The 17,522-nt window shown below is 39.8% G+C and overlaps 1 protein-coding gene across 2 annotated transcripts; it reads right to left on the minus strand.

Annotated features, from left to right (window-relative positions):
* Positions 1 to 7,879: 7,879 nt before the first annotated feature.
* LOC143024878 (uncharacterized) lies at positions 7,880 to 17,522 on the minus strand. 2 transcript variants are annotated; one of them, XM_076184225.1, is made up of 4 exons: positions 17,272 to 17,522; positions 13,258 to 13,988; positions 10,138 to 10,295; positions 7,880 to 9,162 (listed from the first exon to the last, which is right to left on the minus strand). In XM_076184225.1, exons 1-4 carry the CDS (start codon positions 17,366 to 17,368, stop codon positions 9,036 to 9,038), a joined length of 1,113 nt encoding a protein of 370 aa, XP_076040340.1. In that variant the 5' UTR covers positions 17,369 to 17,522; the 3' UTR covers positions 7,880 to 9,035. The 2 variants fall into 2 exon arrangements, with proteins under 2 accessions (XP_076040340.1, XP_076040338.1); XM_076184223.1 differs by having other exon boundaries at positions 7,880 to 9,231.

Consider the following 17,522-nt stretch of genomic DNA (forward strand, 5'->3'; position numbering starts at 1 on the left):
GTCAAAAGTTGTGAATGTATGGATTAATTTTATGTTCTTCCAACTTCAAGAAATCAATTTTTGGCCAGAAAGAAACACAGTGCAGGACTTAATCCCAGTGAACTTAATTTTTTTTTCCATCAACAAGAGTGATTTTGGATGCAACAGAGGTGTCGATTCAAAAACCCAGTAATGTTAATGCACAAAGTGCAACTTTTTCGACTTATAAAAATCGCAACACATTGAAGACAATGATCGGCTGCAGTCCAGGTGGACTAATTTCTTATGTGAGTGATAGCTACGGTGGCAGCGCATCTGACAGACAGATAATTCGAAAGATCTTGTTTAATACAAGGACATGTTTGAATCTGGGGACAGTATTATGGTAGACCGTGGTATTAGAGTACACGATTTGTTTGCTTCGTTAGACGTTAACGTGAACACTCCGACCAATAAAATGGATATTTACACAATAACAAAGGACTATTGTTACTTGAAATCGTGTTGAAAGTAAGTACGATATCATACCTTTCTATCAAATTCTCTTTCCTCCCTGAGACAAGTGCTCCTCTTGTTGCCAATTCAACTTTTAAATGCTGAACTGTCCAATTTTCATAGGACGCCATTGTGTGTGTACTACGACTGATGGTACAGTGGAGCCATCTACTGGGATAAATTGTAATGCTTACTCTCATTGAACAAGGTTGAGGCAGACAAGGTCATTATGTTAAGACAGCAGGTCATGACTCGTAGTAATGGATTTAGAGTGGACAAATTTATATTTAAGAAGGAAATATGCAAAAACTTGTTTACCAATAGTGTTTAACGAATGGAATGGACTTAGTGACCATGAAGTGAGCACTGGAACTATTCGTTGTTTTAAGAGAAGGATCGGTAAATTTATGGATGGGAATGATAGTTGGTAATGGATATGTAACTGGCTCGTGTAGTCCTTATGGTCTCTTGCAGTCTCCTTCATTCTTAGATTCTTATCTTCTTTTTTCAGTATCCAAGTTTCACATCAGTAAACGAAACGTTTCAGACATACAGGGATCCTTTTATATTGCTTTTATATTTCATAAATGGTAAAGACGCCATGGAGCTCTCTGGCCAAGCTAATTAGGGCGTCGTCACTTGCGGCGAAGGTCTAGGGGATGGTGGTTTGAACCCTGCCACCGGCGAAGTTGACCCAAGGGGATGGTTCATTAAATTCCACCCTACAATGTCCTGTGTAAGGGACACCGTCCTAGCCTTCCGATAGGGAAGGGGGGGGGGGAGTTTGTGACGTTAAACATCATCATCATTAACAACAACAACAACAACAACAACATCAACATCAACATCAACATCAACATCAACATTCATTAAACATTCACTCAGTTCTAACCCATATCTTTTACATTTTATAAATTTTGGTTAATTTTGATTTTAACAAAAAAAAATCTTCAACGTCTTGGGTATTTATAACATCAATTATGATATCTGTTTCAAACTTACTCGTCTTCGAACCTACTTCAATGCTTTCCTGACTGAGGTCAGTCAACATACTTTGCAAGTTTAATGTCGTTTGTGAAATGATAATAACGTCATCCGTGTACCTCATGTGGTTGATATATTCCCCATTTAAGAATCAAACCTTTCCTCTCCCAACTCTGATCCATTGCATTTCTTTCGACCGAGTTCGTAAACAACATGGACGAAATTTTGTCACCTTGTCTTCTTCCTCTTTCGATCTTTATTTTTTTTTCTTTTATCGTAATGTATTGGAATCACAGCAGTAACTTTCGCGTAAATTTTTGATTTTGCATTGAAGAAATAATGTCTTGGGTATAAGTTGTCTGCTTGAGTGGGCCTGTCCATATATGACCGTGCTGATTCGGTTACGAGAAGAGCTTCTTCCGGTCGCCTCTGACCCGGAAGGACAAGTAACAAGGCTCTTAATCCAATCGTCGTTGACGGAGCAGTCGCTAACAGATCCTCTTTCTTCCTGACTTCTCCAAGCCGAAGGCGTTAGGGGCTCGTCCTTTGCTGGGGAAGAATTACCTGGTGTTAGCAATCAGGGATGTTCCCTGCAAGGTAACTGGGGGGTGGGGGGTGGTGTTGGAGCCAGGGCCGTGGCTTGACAACTAAAGGAGGGAGATTTTTTTTCTCTGAGCGGTCGATAGTACTGTTTTTCTCCACATAGAATTTAATGATGTGCTTTTTGTCAGTTCCTGTCGGTGTCTTGCAAGAAGGTATGGTAACTATATCACAGTCCCACCGTCCGTATGGTGAGGTCTGGTTATGATGTATAGGATTAGGTGTTTGTGTTTAGCGTGCAGTCTTTCTATACGTCCTGTGTAGTTTCTGTGTGTGTTGGTTGAATGGACGGATGTTGGTAACTATGTGTACAAACTCAGAGGTTCTGAAGTCGCTCCATCGCGAACCCTAGATTCATCAAACAGCGGCATTCTGAACCGTCTGATGAGAATGTACAGTACGTTAAAGAATTGAAAGGGAGGAGGGGCTTACTCGTTTTAGTAATCTTTTGATTCAATGAGGTTTAGAAAGTATCGAATTTAAAGTGTCGTTTGATCGAGCGGGTCTCTGAGTGTTACTTCGTGCCTTTGTAAAAAGTCTGAGCATAATCTCTCTCTCTCTCTCTCTCTCTCTCTCTCTCTCTCTCTCTCTCTCTCTCTCTCTCTCTCTCTCTCTCTCTCTGTGTGTGTGTGTGTGTGTGTGTGTGTGTGTGTGTGTGTGTGTGTGTTTTATACGCACTTTCAGGACATTGAGACAGTTTTGTAAAAGACGTGTGTCTTTTTTATATTTCAATCGAGGAGGTGTTCGTGCTGCACTTATCTAGCTAGTCAGAGATATATTAGACAACAGAAATATAATTGACCATTGTAGTAACAATTGGTACGAGAATAAGAAAGTTACGAGAAAATATTTTTTAGTGGCGCACTAATGGACAACTTCTTTGTCAGGTAAAAAATTTTTTTTTTTGGCGCGTCTCAAACTCGAATTCTTTCAACGTCATGTTCCTGATGGATCCATTTCCGTTATCTAATTCGTGTTCCGGGGGCTACAGACAGAATCTCGATATTTTTTGTATCTTAGGCAAGCAGGCGACACAATGAGCTATATTGCATTTAGTAATCAGAAAAATTGTGATTTGTGAAGGGGAATTCCCCACTTTTTTCTATTCTCTCTCTATTTATTTATTTATTTATTTATTTATTTATTTATTTATATATTAATTGTTTGTTTTTCCTTATTACGAAATTCTCTCGACGTCCATATTGTTTTACCCCCGTGAACGTTTCAGTACATCTGTGTTTATGCGACTTCGTTTCAAGTCGAGCTCGGCGTGTCTCCCTCGTTTTAGTTTTCTCCTTCCACTGCAAGAAATTATCAAGGGTAATTATCCACGGGCCGGAAGATGTATGTGCAGGGGAGAAGCCAATTCATAACTTTTAATTGAGGACACTTTTGAGATACTTTGTAGGAAATGGAAGGAGACAGAAGGGCGTAGTGTGGTGATCTGTTTGGATGCTATGCCCCGCGTTCTTGATCATCAACTTGGTCTTGGTTGAAAAACAATGCAGAAGGTCACTGTCGACCTTGTTACGCCACAATCTGCAATTATCAAGGCTTCCGTCGTTGATAATTTAGTAATCTCTGGGATTTCCTGAACTTCTGAGTTGGGTTCACAAGTTGCTTTACCTTCTGTTGGTCTGGACCGCTCGGCCTCGTTATCTAAGATAGAAATGTTATCTAAGGATTCATTGATTCCTGTCACTGGTCTTAAGTCTGGTTGATTTAAAAATGGGATTAACTGTGACTTCACTAAAATTCCTAAGTCAGCAGGACAAATTACCATGTTTTCTTTTCTCATAGTTGCAAATCCTATCAATAAATCTCCTGGAAAAACAGACTCTTCTACCACTATCACTGGAATATACAAATGTTCATTTGTATATAAGACAACTTCTAGCTCCACTTTACCTAATGTTTTTAACTGATTTCCAGTTACACCTTGCAATGAGTAACGGATTGGTTCCAACATTTTCACTCCCGGGTTCAACTGGTTTAAAACTTTACTAGTAATTACATTAACTACAGATCCTGTATCAATAAATATTTGAATAGGCTTATTGAACACTTTACCCGCAATGAGAGGTCCTACAGAAGTTTTACCAACAGTAATTATCAGTTTGTCAGTTTCTTTCATCTCCCTTGCATTCCCATATTTAACACAATACCGCCTATCGGTATATATATGGGGAGTTCTGAAATTGTTTATTCTGTGTCTGGGGGTTTTCCTCTTAGCCCTGGGGGTACCCGAAAATTTTTGCATTCATGAGTCCTATGACCTATCTTATGATAAATACAGAATGGAGGGTTCCTACATTGATACTCACTGTGGCCCTCGTATTTGCAATTTCTGCAAATAATTCCATAAAAAACATTCTTGTGCTTTGTGTCCCCAGGTATTACAATTAAAACATAGGATTCTAGCATCCCTGGATGGACTTCTAGCATGCCGCCTATGTCCTACTTCTGTTTTCTTAAACTCTCTAGAGTTCCTATGTTGGCTTTGTTGATTTATAGGCATTACATATGGGTTTATTGTTCTGGTCTCACTGTATCCTTGAAGAAGATAATCTACTACTCCTAAACTTATATTTGATTTAAGATCTTTGCATAGCCTTTCTGAATTTTTTGCTAACAATCCAAATGTGATCAATTTGATTACTTGAGAAATTTTCATTTTGTCACTTGATCCTTCTATCCAGTCTGAATCTTTCAAGATAGAATTCATGTCTTTTGACCATCTATCTAATCTAGCTAAGTACTCTGTGTCAGTTTCACTTGTCCTAACTTCTTTTATCCTAACTAATGACCTAATTATGATCCTGGTCACATTTGGACATAAAATGTTTAATGAAGGCTTTCTTGTAATCTTCATATTGATTAATATCCGCCATTTGCTGGAAATTAATGATAAATCTAGCCCTTCAATGCTCAGGGTCAATATTCTCCTTGAGTACCTCATTTTTTCTCTTTTCATTAGTGATGTTCTTACTGACTACGAGAGTATCAATTAAATTAAGAAATTTATTAACACCATAGGTGTTAGATTTCCCGGTGAATTTAGGGATATTTGTGTTGGAGGTATGGACTTCATGTCTTAACACGTTAGAATTCTGAGCGGTACTCATACTAATACCTTGCTTTAGCCTGGCTGCTTGCGATGTCACTTCGTGATGTCAAGTTCTATCTTGACGTCCTTCGGCCTTGTCATTCGTCAGCAACGTTGTTCCTCAGCTTCATCACCCACTACCTTGAAGACCGCCTTGTAGATGATGATCACCTTGAAGAATGCTTGTTCCAGTCGTAGTAGTGTTTGCTTGTAGTTTGTAGTTCGTTCCTCGAAACCAATACACTCTTGATTGTGGTTGCCTTATTCCCGTAGACTTTCTCGCACCACTTGCTCACCAGTTTATTTTGCACACTTCTCTTCGGAGGTATGTATAACACCCAGTTCATCCCACCGCTGCCACTACTTTCACCTCCTCTGTCACCAGTGTCACCACCACTGTCGGTCCTCGACCGTTACACTTTTAGTAGTCTCGTAAATCCACTCACAAGGCCCCTTGTTACGTCAATCTCGCTAGTTTCCAAGCTCGTCTTATTCATTAGGCCCCATGCCTAGTTCTCTCGAGTTTTTGGGTTAATAAAAGGGTGGTGAATTTCTTGCTTGTTAAACTAACGGAGTACACACAGAGAATCCCCCTCCAGGTTCTCTCCAATACGTCAGACCACCTTCGTTCAGACGTCACTTTTTATTCGTCCAATAGTCTTTTACTTTTCAAAACAAGTGACACACCTTAAGGGCGTGTCTTTTTCCCTACGGCCAATAATATTTCTTTTCATACCCATTTACCTCCAATCCGAGAGGCTGTTACAGTCCTTCCAGAAATATTGCTGCGTAAGCATAAGCATGAGCATGACGTCATTGCCCAGTGGTATGTCATCGCGCAAGTGGTCTGCCGCTAACAGAGTGTTTTGATTACATCAGCGATTATTTCCAACAGTCACCGGCCGTGTTTATACAGACAGAACGGCGCCTCAAACCTTTGTTATAAAACAGTGGGTGCCGAGCTAACTCGTTGACTCAGCATTTCAATACCCATGTATTTCCTAACCTGATTACCATTCGCACAACTACCGGCCTCTTACAATCACGAAGTAGCTTGATCAGGATTGTACACGGCGTGGAGTGCTTCTCTCTCTCCCTCTTTCTCTCTCTCTCTGTCTCCCTCACTCTCTCTTTCTCTCTCCTCTCTCTCTCCCCTCTCTTCTCTTCTCTCTGTGTCTTTGTCTCTCTCGCTCTGCTCTCTTTCTTTTTCTCTATCTCTGTCTTGTTCTCTCTTTTTCCTCTCCTCTCTTCTCTCTTCTCTCTGTCTCTCTGTCTATGTCTTTCTCTGTCTTTTTTCTCTGCTCTCTTGCTTCTCTATCTTGGTTCTCTCTCTCTCTCTCTCTCTCTCTCTCTCTCTCTCTCTCTCTCTCTCTCTCTTAACCGAACTTATTTCTCTCCCTCATTCTCCCCCCCTCTCTCTCTCAGCCGAATTTATTCCCCGCCTTGTTGCCCGCACATTCACTCCCCCCCCCCCCAAAATGCTCTCCATTTTTCTCTGTGCTTATCTTTTCATCAAGGTGGTGTAATTTCACTCTTTAATATCGGCTTTTTCAATTTATTTTAATTTATTTATTTACGTTCTTTATGTAGGATAATGTGGAGGGGAGGGAAGAGCTGTACACTTAGTGGAATTTTTTTTCTTAAAATTCAGTTTTTGAGGTAAGAGGATACACAATGGATGGAAAATCAACTTCAACTATTTAGCCAAATATGGCCACCGCCTCAAGGTTTCCCGTTTAGGGCACATTTGTATTTTGAGCATTTGAAAATATCTTTTGATTTTGTGCGGGTTGGCCCCTATGTTGTGGTGACCCATACTAGCTGTGGGCAACATGTACAATTTAATTGAAATCTCATATTTCGTCTGAAATGTAATTTCATTGAACTTAACACCATATGTTCGAAGAAATTAAATAAAAACAAAAATAAAACTGGGTGCGACTCATACACCTGATCAGTCTGCTACACCGAATTTTGACATAATTCCTAAAAATCAATTAACCCTATGTACTAAAAATTACGCAACCACGCTTGTAAATTATATTAAAGAACAATGCTTTAAAATGCATCAAAACACGATAAAAATGTGTCAAAAAGACATAAAAAAAAAGAAGTGAAAAACGCTGATTTTTTGGGGCACCATTTTCCATGTGGCATGTTATTTCATCATTATATCAACAACTAAACACGTTTTGTAATGTTTTATAACTTATTTTGTAAAGAAAATAATCCAAAATTTGCCTGTACGGGTCGCCATCGTACGCATGGCCCACGACATTTTCGCACCTCAAGGTCATTTTCGTTTGTTTGGCCAATGTTTTCGTTTAAAACCACGTTTACATGGGTATTCCCACTGTTCAAATGTATGCCAAACGAATCACAACATATTCACAATCATGGGACACTATATTATTAAACCGGAAAAATGACATTGGACCTTCGAGAAAACAAAACAAAAGTCTTGTCAGATAACCATAACAAGAGATCAGGTATGTATATGTATGTATATATGTATATATGTATATGTATATATGTATATGTATGTATATGTATATATATGTATGTATATGTATATATATGTATATATATATATTATGTATATATAATATATATATATATATGTATATATATGATATAATATACACTCACACGAATTTTTGCGTTCAACCTATCTCCACCATGATAGTACAATAGGTAAGTATAAAACGCGGGAAAGTATTTGTACAACATTTAATGGGTATATATATATATATATAATATATATATATATGTATATAAATGTGTGTGTAGGGTGTAGTAGTGGAATGAAGAACGTAACGTGAGGATTTGAACCAGCTAAGCTTCTTTACAGACGTTTCCTACCTGATCTCTTATAATTCCCACATTCTTGTTCCGCCTCTAGACGAACAAATGGCTTCGGAAGCAACTAATCGGCTCCAGGCATAAGCTCCTTATCCTTTGACTCACGTTCCGTGCCCATCAGATGAAGGGTCCATCCTTCTCCATGCTGCATTTGTACTGTGGCGTTTGCTTCGAGTCTGATTCTTGTCTTTGAGAATTAAAGGGGTTATCACACTGGGCTTCCACGGGCTTCGCCAGCGCCGACTGTTGAGGCTGGAGGTAGGATGTGTGAGGAAAATTTACCCAGTGTGATAACCCCATAAGACTCTGTGCGTTCAAGTCACTGGAGGTAAAGCTTAAGCCAATGAGAGGCGGGGTTCGGAACAAGAACGAGGCACAGTAGATCAAACCCCCTCTCCCCCGTTTCTTTTTTCTCTCCTTTATTTTTTTCTCTTTCCTTCGTCGTCCTCTTTTTTTTTTTCTTTCAACAAAACCCACTTTCAGCTATAACGGATTTTTTTTATTTGTCGCCATACTGAAATGGCGGTGGAGGCCGCTGGATTGAATCCAAGTCAGAAAAAAAAAAGTTTCTCTTGATGTGGTATCTTAATTAGTGTATTCGTTATTATTATTATTATTATTATTATTATTATTATTATTATCATTATTATTGTTGTTGTTACTACTGTTACTATTGTTATTGTTGTTAATATTATAATTGTTAATATTATAATTGTTATTATTGTTGTTGTTGTTGTTGTCGTTCCCTAGACTGTCCGAGCAGTCCCGTCTCCCCAAGGAAAGCCACAGCCGAAACTGGGTTTTTCCACAAATCCTTTATGAAGTGTATGTGTTGTTTGCGTGTTATTATTGTTGTTACTACTGCTACTATTGTTATTATTGTTATTGTTATTATTGCTATTATTATTATTATTGTTGTAGCTATCATCATTATTATATCTATTATCATCATTTATATTATTTTATATAAATATATATATTTTTTTTTTTGGGGGGGAAGCGCAGATTATTACAATTTTTGCACCGTTATTTCCACTTCCGTTTTGGGAATGTTCTCAGACTTGTAAGTTCCTGAACCAATGACATTGTCGTTGGTCACCACGTGAAGAGCATCTCCACTGACCCATGGCTGTGACCTGGGAAGAGATCGAAAAGTGAAGTCACTGTTGTCGTTGGTAGAGGAATGACCTTCCATGGGAAAGACACTGAAAGAAAAGTATAATTTAGAATGCCTCTCAGCTTTATTTACACACACACACGCACACACACACACACACACACACACACACACACACACACACACACACACACACACACACACACTTAATTGACGACAAATTTAATATGTAAATGTATGCAAATGTTTACATTCGTTGTTCCATTAACATAAAGATCTAAAATCCATGCCTGAGTAGTGATGGTGTTATGTATAAACGGTTTAAGGAGTATATGTATGACGGGGGGGGGTCTTAAGCTGAATAAATCACCTGGCGGCAGCCAAGAAATTGTACAGTGAGATGAATCTCTAAATCGTATACCCAGTGGGTACCGTTTCGAACTTATGATCAGGTGGTCGTGAGTTCGATTCCCGGGACCCACTGCATCCTTCTCACGTTGGATCCCGACAGCCCTGTGCAGGCAGGGAAGGAACCCAAACATTGGCTTGAAAAAGCCATCGGCTTACCGCAACTGACAGGGCTTGCCTTACCAGGGGTTTCTCACTTCCCACCTCATAGGAGTGAGATGGTGAGTTTGAGTGCATAAGTGGACGTTGGAGAAGTGTTGGGGTGGAGATGGAAGTGGGTGGGATTGGAAGTGGCGGTGGGGGGTGGAGAGGGAGGCCTTCAGAAGTGAAAGAAATAGAATGAAGTTGTTAAATGGTAAACAGAAAATAAAGATGTTAATGTTCAACAGTAAACGGGAAATGTTAAACAGAAATCTGAACTCCAGTTTGTTATACCCCCCTTTTTTTTTCTTTTGGAGTAATTTCCAACCACAAAATTCCCTAGAATATAGACAACAACAAAACTTGAGCAGTCGTATCATACCGAGCAAAATGACGGTAGAATTGATAACAAATACCTCCAAGAATGACAGGAGGATCTCTTTACCTTGTCTTTCTTCCAAAGCAGGGACACTTGCCCTTGCATATAACTCCAAATCCTATGGCTCCTATGCAGCAGAGGATCAATATAACGAGGATGACGACGATGCAGAAGATAATGATCTTAAAGATCTCGAAGAGGCTGATCATTGCGTTCGCTGTTTCCTATAACCAAGAAACAAATATGTTAAGACGGAAGTCTCTTTCATGTGGACGGTATATGTATGTATATATATATATATATATATATATATATATATATATATATATATATATATATATGTACCTACTCTCCTAGCTCAAGCCAAAATTGTGATAATATGAATTGTTGCATCAAGTTTTATTGACGAAAAACCCGCAGCCCCACAACAGGTGGTGACGGTGCTCCCACTCTCCTATGGGCACTCCACGGGAATAAAGTTGAGACTGATGTCAGTGTTGTGATAGCGTAGTGATGTCACCGGCTTGTAGTAATAGGAGGTTTATTGTAGTTGCTTGTTGGCGGGTTTCCTTTCGTATAAAGGTGAACGGAGTGCCAGCCTGTCTGTGCTGCACCTTCAGATGGAAATGAGTAAGATGACGGGTTGTGGAGATGAGCGGCAGATCGAGAGATGACTCTCAGTGACGTCCTACTCCTCGGAGGGTCACCTCGTTGCGACACTCATCCGTAGCCCCTCAGCCTGAACGGAGGTTGGAGCCCAATTCGCAGCGGAGAAGAGGCAATCTGTTATAGTAAATTGATCCCTCAAGCCGTTCGTTTTGTTGTTCGTGCTTGATTGTATCCTTTTTCTTTAGTACTCTCCGTATGAAAGAAGGTAAAAACACAGGCACCCGGACAATAAGTGTGCGTGCTTATACATAGGCAAAACACGAACACACACACACACACACACACACACACACACACACACACACACACACACACACACACACACACACACACACACACACACACACACACTTACTTAGGTTACTTAGGTGATGGCTTCTAGGGGCTTTCAGCCGATGACGGCTCTCCAAGCCCCCCACGTAGAATATCTAAAGTCCAAAATCTGATTTCATCACTGCATTCTCCAAGTCATACGAAGCAGTGAGGAAGTGTCTTCAGTCTCTTCTTGAAGATGGTCGTAGTTTCAGCCATTTTAACACACACACACACAGACACACAACCACACACACACACACAACCACACACACACACACACACACACACACACACACACACACACACACACACACACACACACACACACACACACACACACACACACACACACACACACAACTTGATGGTGTAGTGGATGACGTCTTGACTTCTCACGAGGGAAAACTGAGTTTGAATCTTCTTCGCAGCGTGAAAGCTCCATTAACACTGCTTGTCGTTATTGCCCCCTTGTGCAAAGAGGACTGTGTGTGCGCGCGTGTGCGCGTGATTCAGGTGGCAGTATCATTGTCCATAGATCAGGCTATATATGGACTCTGCTCCCATCTGGAATGGCAATAGCTGTCAAATTAAAATCCAACAAGTACAGTCAAACTTGTCTTAGCGGCCACCTGCCCTTTGCGGCCACTGAAAATTGGCCAGAGGGAAATACCGTGCTTAAGAAGACCCCGTGGATAGCAGGCATCCGTCTACCGCGGCCAGCGGCCAACTAATTTGTTTCCCGTGGTCGATATTTTACTGTAAAAAGCGGCCACTGGTCGTATTTGCCGTTGTTGCGGGTTGGTTTTCTACATGCGTTGTCAATGGCTACAAGCCGGTTCGTGCTTTAAAAACGTGCTTGCTTGAAATGTCGTTATGATTATAGATAAAATGGACTTAGTAGTACTAACATCGTTAATTGCATGAAACACGGATTAACAGCCCACTGAAAAATGCTGTTGTTTACCGCAGTCTAATTTTGTTTTGCATCGTACTTGCTGCTCTTGCATTGTTATCAAATCAAATTCATTAATCCAGAATATCCGTGACCGCTATCTGCATGAAATGTACCAGTAGGTTAGTTGCAACATTCCCGATTAGCTTAGTTGACCGCACTACGATTTATGCAAGCTTACTGGATATGCACACTGCACTGTGCCTATATTTTTTACACGTGGGGAATGTTATACTTGTGCAATATTTTTATCTATCAATGTTTTAAAGATATATAAAAATTAATGCATCGCTACGATGATGTCGTTTTATCGTGATAATATATTATTTCAGGCCATTGAATGTATAAACTAGTCTACTGGTTATATGATCAAAATGGCCGCCAACTTGTGAATAGGGACCACCTGTGAATAAAGGCAATTTTTTTTCCTTGAGTGGCTGCTATATACAGGTTTGACTGTACCACGTACTTATTTAATCACCTTCCACACGAGCATCACAGTGTCTACAAACACACACAAAAAGAAAAAAAAGTTAAAGCAAACGTGAACAACACCGAATTAGTTTGTCTCCTGCAGTTAAAAGCTGTCAGTTCATCACCGAGAATAATATTTTCTTTTGTGGCTGCAGACACAGTATGATGGTCGTCCGGACGGGACTTTGGATTCATCTGGCGTTTAACCCTATAAAGCAACAAGTACTACTTAGTGCTTTGAATATGGTCGATAAGGCATAACGCTAACCCCTATACCAATAATCTAAGCGTTCACGCACGTGTATGAATGTGTGTGTGTGTGCGCGCGCGCGCGCGCGTGTGTGTGTGTGTGTGTGTGTGCGTGTGTGTGTGCGTGTGAAGCTTTAAGAATCATTTAGATAAATACCTAAGTAAGATGCTGTAATGATTATAATTTATCTTATATTATTTGTTTTTGTTTTATAATTTGTCTGTCTGATTTGCATTTATTATTAGTTATATGTCAATTTATTATTATTTACTATTTACCTGTTTGTTTATTATTTAACTATACCTATGCATTTATTTATGTATTTTATTTGTTATTTACATTATTATAGTTTTTATTTATTATTTTATTATTGATATGATTTTTTTTTTTTGCATCCGACCTAGATATGGATCAAAAGGTCTGTCGGCATGCTCCGCCTTTGTAATCCTTTGTGTGTGTGCACGCGCGTGTACGGGTGATTGACCAGAATCATGGGTAAATAAAAATAAATGAACAGCTAACTCACATTAAGAGCTTCGATTGCATCCTCGACTTTCTTAATCGCTTCTTTAACGACGACCTTGGTGCCCTTCGCCATTGTGATGATTTGATCCATCCGGTCGTCCGGCGTCTGCAGAATGAGCGAGGGATTTATCTGTCCCAAATAAGTCAGATGATCCAACCTCTCTGCAGACTTGTCAATACACGACCTCATCATTATGGTGAGGTAACCCTCAGCAACATTATCGGCGTAGGTGTAGAGCTTGACTTCTGTCGATAGAACCTCCACCCACCACATTCTTTCTTCTTTGGTGCTCAGAAAAGGTTCTGTCTTTCTCGACTGCCACAGGGGTGGCACCTCCTGGAACCTACGGGAGCAATAAGCATCTTCGAGCGAAAATGGTGGCATGGTCGTTGTCTCCGCTCTATCAGGAGCTTGTCCTTTCCCAATTTCTTCGTCCTCAACCCTTTCCTCAATCTGGTCATCCTCAGTCTTCCTCTCTTCATCCTTGAAGCTTGAAACCTCATCTTCCCGAAGGTAGTCTTCGTCCTCCTTTAGAGTTTCTGACTCCTCAGTGGTCTCAAGCAGGGGAGGTGAACTCGTGAAGTCAGTTGTCGTACTCTTATGGGTGGTAGTGGTGGTCGTCGTTATCCATTTGTCCGTAAGGCGTAGGAGAGAGTTGAGGGACCGATGCGCATGATTGAGACTGGTGTGGAGCTTCGAGAAGAAATGTACAGATTCCATGTCATCTGGCTCTGGAACGAGAAAGATCCTGTTAGTGTGTAGTTCTACGAAACCGCCTTTGGTGAAGGAGCTTTATAGAGAGGCCCACTGTGCAAGTCAACAACCAAAGGTTGTTCACCCCCCCATGTTATATAATTTTGTTCTTTGTTTCGGGTGGAGCCAGGCAATTTAATTGAGGGAAAAAACTGCGCGGTTGTGTGTGAACGTCTACATTGACTTACATTGTAATTAAACCGCCAATGAGAGTTTTTAGAGATTGAAACATATTTTTGGAGATTTGAGCCATGACGCCGTTATGTCACACTGACGTCAAAAATCTATGACCTAACTGCTGAGAAATAGCACGGAATAACGTCCTCTCAGTGCGGCTTCCGGAAAAATAGGCATAATGGTAGTTTTCAACAAGTCGGTCGGACGTCATGAGTAAGTTGAGATACTGCACCGATTTTTCATTGTAAAGAGTGAGCGCAATCAGTCCGATGATATTTCCCTACGTGTCTTTTGTTTGGTAACGCAGGCAGTTTTATCCAGGATAAAGGAGGCTTTCCCGACGGATTGGGAGGTAAAATGTAGAGAAATATATCGCGATACAATAGATAAAAATATCGTGATCGTTAATCCGCTTCTCGTCGTAGTCACACTGAAATTCACCTGTGTGGCGCATGCCGACATTTCGCCCAATTAGTCTAAGCTGTAAACGTATAACAAGGTGAAAATTCCTGTGCAATACAAATGAAAGAAAAAAAGTCAAATCTATTTGTCATTGACGTATGTGAGTTTGTGTTATTCATTTTGCCTATCTCCTTCTGTATTATTTAAGGTCGTTTTGACAACTTTCGTAACCTCTGACCTGGCTAATACTAGAATGACCACGGGGTTCTCAACTTGGTTTCTTATATATATCACTATTTTTTAACCTGATAGAGGTCACTTCAACACTGAATAGAATCGTCAGTCATCCACAAACTTCTGCAAGTATTTGATTTGTGCCCCCCCCCACCGCCAACACCCCATTAACCCCGCCAAAATATATAATAATAATGATAATAATAATAATAATAATGATAAGAAGAAGAAGAGGAGGAGGACACCAGGTTAGGAAGCTACCTGAGGTCCATAAAGGTTTTCGACTGAACGAGTCCGGTGCAGTTTTAATCAGATTAGAATTTATGAAATATATTAAATATTATAGAAAAGAAAAAAATACATATATTTTAACCAAAAGGCTTTCTAACATTTAACACGAGATGAAGGAGGAAAGAGTAGGAGGAGAGAGTGAATGGAGAGAGAGTGAAGAAGAGCGCGTGATGATGAGAAGGCCAAGTATGGGCGCGATAGACTTTTTGGTTATGGACAAGAAGTCGCGAAGAAACTACGAGACCAAGAAGGATAGAAAAGGACACAAGAAGAGGAAGATGTCGAGAACAGAATGGGGAGGGGAGCGAATAAAATGTATACTAAGACTCCGCAGTGATGTTTGTTTAAGAGAGGATGGTTACGTTCTTCCCCCATCCTTCATTTTTAGTAAAAAATGTCATTGCTAGTTAAATTTGAGTTGGGACATGGGATCTGATTAGATTAAAATCTGCTTCGATGCTACTTTTTGGGCAAGTGGCAGTCACTTGGAACCAAGTGGGTCAGTTTCAAGCTCTTGAAATCAAGAGGAAAGGACGAATTAGAGAGGGAACCAGACGATATTTAGTTCGAAAACTAGCATTTCTCCTGGAGAAGTTCTGAACGAAGTCGGGCAAATTCCTCTTCTGGAGGTATTGTCAAATCTTCCCTTGGTAGAGTTAAGTCCCATTTGCTATTGAGGTGCGATGAAGTGTTGTGGAAGGCCGGGTGAGTTGATGCTTGGGTGTTAAAAGTTGAGATGAGGTATGGGGTGCTGGATTTTGAAATGTAGTACAAAACATGGTGGTCCTTATTTTGCTGAACTTCTAGAAAATTGTTGTCGCACAAATAGGTAAGGCGCGTTTATTTTTTGACATGCTCCAATGAAAACTGTAAAGCAAAAATAATGTATACTAATGAAAATAATGATTAAGAAATTCAACGATGGTAACTGTAGGAGTAATAATGACAAAAAAGTACGTTTACGAAATGTCTGGAAAGATGTGAAGAGCGAGGACCTATACGAAATGTCTGCAGTGTATCTCATTGATATCCGTCCACAGTTTGAATATACTGGTGCCATTGCGACACTGAACTGCAGTCACATGACAAAATAACAGTAATATTGAGCGAGAGAGAGTGAGCGTTCTCATCGGCTTAAGTTATCACGCCAATTCCCAACATAAGTATTAAGCTGAGACATCCGTTAGCTTAATTAGTAATAGCAAATAGTATTACCCACATTCATGATTAAAATGAATATATAATTCATTACTGCTAGTGTCACTTATAGTGTTAGGAAAGTAGATCATATAGTAGTAGACGGATGTGTAGGTTTGGTGGGCATTGAAAACAAATGGTGGAGTGATTTAGTGTCCAAGGAACACGACATGCAAGAACCCATTGCCTGTCCCACAATATATATATATATATATATACATATATATATATATATATATATGTATATATATATATAATATCTATATAAAACGAAATAAATAGAATGAAATAAATGAATAAATGAAATAGATAATAAGATAAAATAAATAACGAAATAGATAAAAAGAAATAAAAGAAATAAAATAAAAAAATAAATGAAGAGGAAGAAGAAGAAGAAGAAGAAGAAGAAAAAAAGAACGATACACGTAAAGACGAATGATAGTGTGGAGGAGGGGAAACCAAGAGGGGGACCGTGATGGACGGATAATATGCGCGAGGGAGCTAAGCTCGACTTCCGGTTGGAGTCTGACAAGAGGCAGAGGAAGAAGCTTAATTTCAAAGAGGGATCTACAGGAGATCCACGGATCTTAAAGGACTGAGCGTAATACAAGGAGAAGAGGAAGAATTGAATGAAATATGATAGAAGGGTGAGACAAGAAAAAAGTGAATAAAACAGAGCGAATAAACTGTAAGAGAACACTGTGTTAGACAATAAAAAATAATATAAAATGGGGACACATATATTGCATTAATGAAAAAAAAAACTGTGAACTTAATGTTCATAATCGAGCTGCAGAGCAAATATGGAGCAAGTGAAGCAGGAAGATGAAGAAAATGAAGGGAAAAAAATAGTAAAATGGAAGATATGAAAGCGAAGGAAAAAGAAAATGAAGAGGAGGATGATGATACGGAAGCTGCAATGGAATTGTGCTATTAGTTGTTAACTTGATGTCCTCTTACCCATTGCCTTATCTGGAAAACGGGGCGTTCCTCCTCCTACAATTGACATCCAGCACATGATAGCGAGCCATAGAAACGCCCACTGGCTTTTGATCATGATTGTGGATTCAGAAAACGTGACACTAAAGAGTAATCGCGGAAGTTCCTGTTCTTATACAAAGGCCTCACTAGGTTACTTCAAGCTTGATGAACACAGAAATCACCGTCTTTTCTGTGATGAATGATTATACAAACTGACACCCCCTTCGCTC

The sequence above is a fragment of the Oratosquilla oratoria genome, chromosome 4 (genome assembly GCF_046742065.1).
Source record: "Oratosquilla oratoria isolate Oo_2021 chromosome 4, ASM4674206v1, whole genome shotgun sequence".
In the NCBI taxonomy this organism is placed as follows: domain Eukaryota; kingdom Metazoa; phylum Arthropoda; class Malacostraca; order Stomatopoda; family Squillidae; genus Oratosquilla; species Oratosquilla oratoria.

Bases quoted from the DNA above. Each gene is read 5' to 3' on its own strand.
- LOC143024878 (XM_076184223.1), bottom strand. From the start codon at position 17,368: ATGATCAAAAGCCAGTGGGCGTTTCTATGGCTCGCTATCATGTGCTGG. The intron at 13,989-17,271 runs GTAAGAGGACAT...TTCTCGTTCCAG, and splicing joins TTTTCCAGATAAGGCAATGG to AGCCAGATGACATGGAATCT. The intron at 9,232-10,137 runs GTAAAGAGATCC...CTTTTCTTTCAG, and splicing joins TGCTTTGGAAGAAAGACAAG to TGTCTTTCCCATGGAAGGTC.